General features: G+C 36.6%; 1 protein-coding gene across 1 annotated transcript; it reads right to left on the bottom strand.

Moving 5' to 3' along the window:
- On the bottom strand, positions 1-3,047 carry LOC134747944 (uncharacterized). The gene is made up of 2 exons (XM_063682621.1): positions 2,702-3,047; positions 1-420 (listed from the first exon to the last, which is right to left on the bottom strand). The coding sequence occupies exons 1-2, from the start codon at positions 3,038-3,040 to the stop codon at positions 1-3; spliced, it is 759 nt and encodes a 252-aa protein (XP_063538691.1). The 5' UTR covers positions 3,041-3,047.
- Positions 3,048-4,726: the final 1,679 nt, after the last annotated feature.

Below are 4,726 nucleotides of genomic sequence, written 5' to 3'. Positions count from 1 at the left end.
TTATTCATCATCATTCACATCTGAATCATCTTCCTGTTCAGTTTTAATACCTTTACTTTTGCTATTACTAGCAGAATCTTTACGATATCTTCCCATGCGTGCTTTGATCAATATATCGTTTATATAACGTTTCGCTACCAGGACTGAGTGCAGATCTTTAGTCTCTCTTAGTTCCGAAGCAACATATTGCCCGTAAATTTCAAATTCATCGTGACCAGATTTTGAACTTGGTCGATGTAACTTAGCAAATCCATATCCCATTGGGTCATCAGATTTATCGTCGTATGAATTGGTTCTTTTCCTAGAGATGGTTGACAAGTTTGCTGTTGTGTCCGTAGATTCGTAAACCATTGGCATAGGGGCGGCTATGTGGAAATTTTCGACGTGGTAAGGCTCGGAGAGTTCATCGTTGTGGCTGTTCTGAAACAAAAATACATAAAAATGCTTAGTATTATGCTTTATATTTAATTGTTATACTTAGTCAAAGGCTGAAAATAATAATTTTCTCGTATTTTTTTCATTAATTACCAACAGTACCGACTACAAAAATGATTCCGAACTAATAAAAATGGATCAATCGACATGCTTAATATGCCAAGCGATCCATTTGTTATCAGTGATTGTGAAAAATTTGCATCAAAGAGGATTTGATTACCAGTACGCATAGATAGTATGAATCTTCTCAAATGATTTGTACGCCTAAGACCCTAATCTGTTAAACAAAAGAAACAATGGCTTTTGTTTAACAGATTAGGGTCTTAGGCGTAAAAATCATTTGAGAAAATTCATACTATACTATTAGGTACAGACTATCAACTCACTACATCTGAAGTACATCAGAGCAAACACTGATCAACCAGTGGAGTCGAAAGAGGAAAGTTATGAATATAATGTCAAAATAGGAAAGAGCTCTCAAAGCGATTGTGAGCGGGCTGGCAGCCTTCTCAACGCATTCTACATCGCGATACGATACGGCGCGTGGTTATTCCTAGTTTCTATTCGGGAGAAACCAGTTTATTCGCATTTCTTATCACGCACAGTTGTTTCGGATTTTATCAATGTTTTTTAGCAGATTCTCAATATCCTGGTCAATGCCAATGATGGTGTAACTAAAAAAAAAGTTGAAAATGAAAATATGAAAATTGATTGACTAAATAATATTGATATAAATATAAGAATGTACAAAATATTGTTAATATTATTATTTCAGTAGATCTAATTTTATTATAAGTTTGTTATTTCTTATGCAATTTTATTGCCAGCGAGAAATTTTAAAAGTCGGTTTTCTTTGGCACCAATTTGGAATGTTTAAAAAGTTAGGCTGAAGTTTTTGAATTGACTATTGATTTTGGAAGTCTCATGTTTCATTATACCAAAGATAGATATAACTCTGTAATAGATGGATACAGTCTAAGGAAAAAACGTGCCTCGAAAATGACGAAAATTTGATTCTCGATTAGATGTCGCTACTACCTTTGGCCTACTCTCGTATAGAGGGCGTTGACGGTTTTGTTTGTTATTTAACAATTTTAACACATATTAGTGAAAGAACATGGTTCAAAATAATAAAAATAATATATATATAAAAAATCATTGATCCATATTTAAATACATTTTATCGTATTTTATAAATCTTCATTTTTAGTTTTAAAGTGTATCGATAGATGGCAGTGAATTTACTGTGGTTACAAAATTTACTATGGCAGTAGTACCGCTCTATAATATTATATCCTCTTTGATTATACCGATACATATGGGATGAGAAATTAATTTATATAATACAAGCTTACAAACTGAAGTCTTTGATTGGAATTTGTTTCACAAGAGAGCCTTTACCAGCTGGTGTGGTGAAAAGCCATTTTCATCGTTTTTAGGGTTTTTGGTTCCATGTATACCTACCGAGGACCTTATTACTTATTAGTATTACTCAGCCTCCATCTTCGTCTTATTAGCGAGTTGTATGTGACTATGTGTTTCATGCATGGATGATACTTGATAGTCAGTTGAGATTGAGATTACTTCAAGCATTTTTACTCGTTTTGTCATTATTATTTGTTAAAAAAATAAGAAACGCACGAAGACGAAACGAAAATATGAAGAGCCTAAAATTAAAACACCTATTTAATTGTGGTTATTGGCCAAGCAATGAGAACGTTACGGCCAGGGACTTTTGATATGTTCACCTAACCCATCCTAACCTAACTAGTCCAAACAAACTGGAGTCAAAAATTGTGTTCCAAGCATTTACCTCTACAATTTTTTCAGCATTCAAATCCTGGCCTATTAGCCAGTGTGGGCTTGTGTGGGTATTTTTTAAGGAACTGTCAGGTAAATCACATTTTAAGTCTTGTCCCTATTCACACCAGCCATCACTATTCACCTTGGTTTTGACTTTGAAGTAGTCGGGTAAATAGACCGCGAGCCTGGCGCAAATTTCGTCAGTCATCGCCTCCCAGGCGAAAACTCGTATATCGGTTAACGGCTATGTATGATGAACCCTCGTGAACGTCAGCTGCCGCTCCGTTGGTGGGTTGAGGAATGGCAGCAAATAACACCACAATGGAGGTATCGAAAATCGCATGCGATTTATTGCAAGGGGAGTGAAGTTTACCACCTGGCACCTGTATAACTACTTTGTGAATTTGCAATATTGAGTATTGGGTATTGAAGTCTTTATTAGGTAAGGAGTGTAAGGACTTACTCGCATCTCAGAGCTATCAGATCCGTCAGTCTCTGTGTCTCCTTTCAATAAAAACTTCATCGGCTCGTAGGCAAACCACGGAGCGTTTTTCAAGTCATTCCCGTTTTTTCTCAATTGAGCTATTTTCTTCTTCTCTCTAGCGAACTGCGAACGCAACGTATGTATTTTGGATTCAACATCCCTTCTCGGAATATTCACGGCATTGGCGATGTCGTCCCACGCGTCGTTTTTCTTCGTTCTGTTTTTGAAATCGGGGTTAGAAGGGTCCCAGAGGAGCTCGTGGTTTTTGTAAGCTTGGACAAGTTGTAGCACGAGTTCGTTGGTGTAGGTTACCGCCATGTTGCGAGCATGTGTGCGCTTGTTGGGGAGTGGCGCGGGACTGACGCGTGTGTGGCGCGCAACGTCGCGTGCGAGCTGGCAACATGCCTCACGGAAGATGCTGCGATTGCTGCGATGTTTCAAATGTTTCGTTTCAAGCAATGTTGAAGGACAGTTTCAATTCAACGAAGCGGCATTCAGATCTAGGATATCAATATTGTTTTGATATTGATATGTTAGTACTGTGTGCGTCGAGCATCGAGCATTGATGTATTTCTGGTATTTAGAGTCGGCATCTCGAAGAAAATGGTTCCGCACCTCAATGAAGTGCCGACACTTCCTTGCGTTATGCCACACACGTATCGAAAAAAAATATGATAAAAATAAAAAATGCCTTTGATATATTAAACATGTATTCTAATAATAGGTATCTATAAACATAAACTGCGAAAAACTGTGGTTTTAAGCTCATTTAGATCATTATGAAAGGGTTTTAATATGACTATTTTAATTATATTTGTAATATTGCCATACGTAAAAAATTTCATCATACTTGAAAATAAATAAATAACATTTTATTACGATTCTTGTTGGGTATTTCATCACGAACAGTTGTCACAACAGTTTCTCCCTAGTTAGCTCCTTACTCTTTATCTCAGTGACAGACGTCAAACGCCGATCGCCGAGATTAATAATAATAATAATAAAAGTTATTTATTTAGATAACCAAGATCTACATACTATTAGTAACATATTTTATGTTTTACTTATAATTAAGGTTAGGTTAGTAGGTAATGGCGGACACAATTTGTTCTCGATAGCCGGTCTAGTACATAGTACATCTATGTCAATGGCGTCGAGCTCGCATCGCATCGCGAACGAGATGATACCAGATTAACCAGATACGTAAAATATGTTATAATCTAACTCTCTTTTTTTCTCTTTCAATTTCACGCACTTTTAAGTTTTAATTTCTCTTGAAGATCTAACATGGGTTAAATAGAGATGTACTACAGTCATCTGCAGAGAAAAGGTACCCCACCTGCATAGTAGAAGTTTGTATGCAAAGGTGCTAAGCGAATAGTATTGCTGACTGTACATGAACACTTAGCAAGAATTAGGCAAGTTTACAGATATTGATCTTTCAGTACTTATGATCAAATTTTACATACATCCATGGGACACTCCCCATACAAAAGTGCCCATTCTCCTTTCCAGTTTTGGAAAAATATATTTAGCACAACATCGAAAGGTTCCGTTACCGTCCTATCTATTGGCAACTCGTTAGCGAGCGGCCCACGGTTGACTTGCTTCAACAGAGGGCTAAGAGGATGATTGATGCACGCTGTAATTATATAAATACCCGCGCTTTCGCTCATTTTCCCTTTGAGTTTTATGCTTATTATAGTTTGGCCATGTTCGTCTTAAAGTCCGTCTTTCCGTTTCCGTCGTAAAATCTTGAAAAAATAGGGTAAATGCTCCCCTTCTTACACGTAGGGGAGATGTGTGCAAAATGATGCTCTTAAATCGGCAAGGGAAAATATTTAACATTAAATCAAACTTAGCGGGGATATAGGATGCAGTAGCATCTGAACAATGGTTTTTACAATAATGCATGCGCTTTTATCGAAATTTTAAGTCTCAATTGAAATCGGGTCTTGATGAACGAACAGGAAAAAAAATCCGTACTTTATTTTTATTTTATTT

This window comes from Cydia strobilella, chromosome 15, assembly GCF_947568885.1.
Source record: "Cydia strobilella chromosome 15, ilCydStro3.1, whole genome shotgun sequence".
NCBI classification, from domain to species: Eukaryota; Metazoa; Arthropoda; class Insecta; order Lepidoptera; family Tortricidae; genus Cydia; species Cydia strobilella.
Note: the sequence above shows the minus strand (reverse complement) of the source record. Positions and strands in the feature narration are given on the sequence as shown.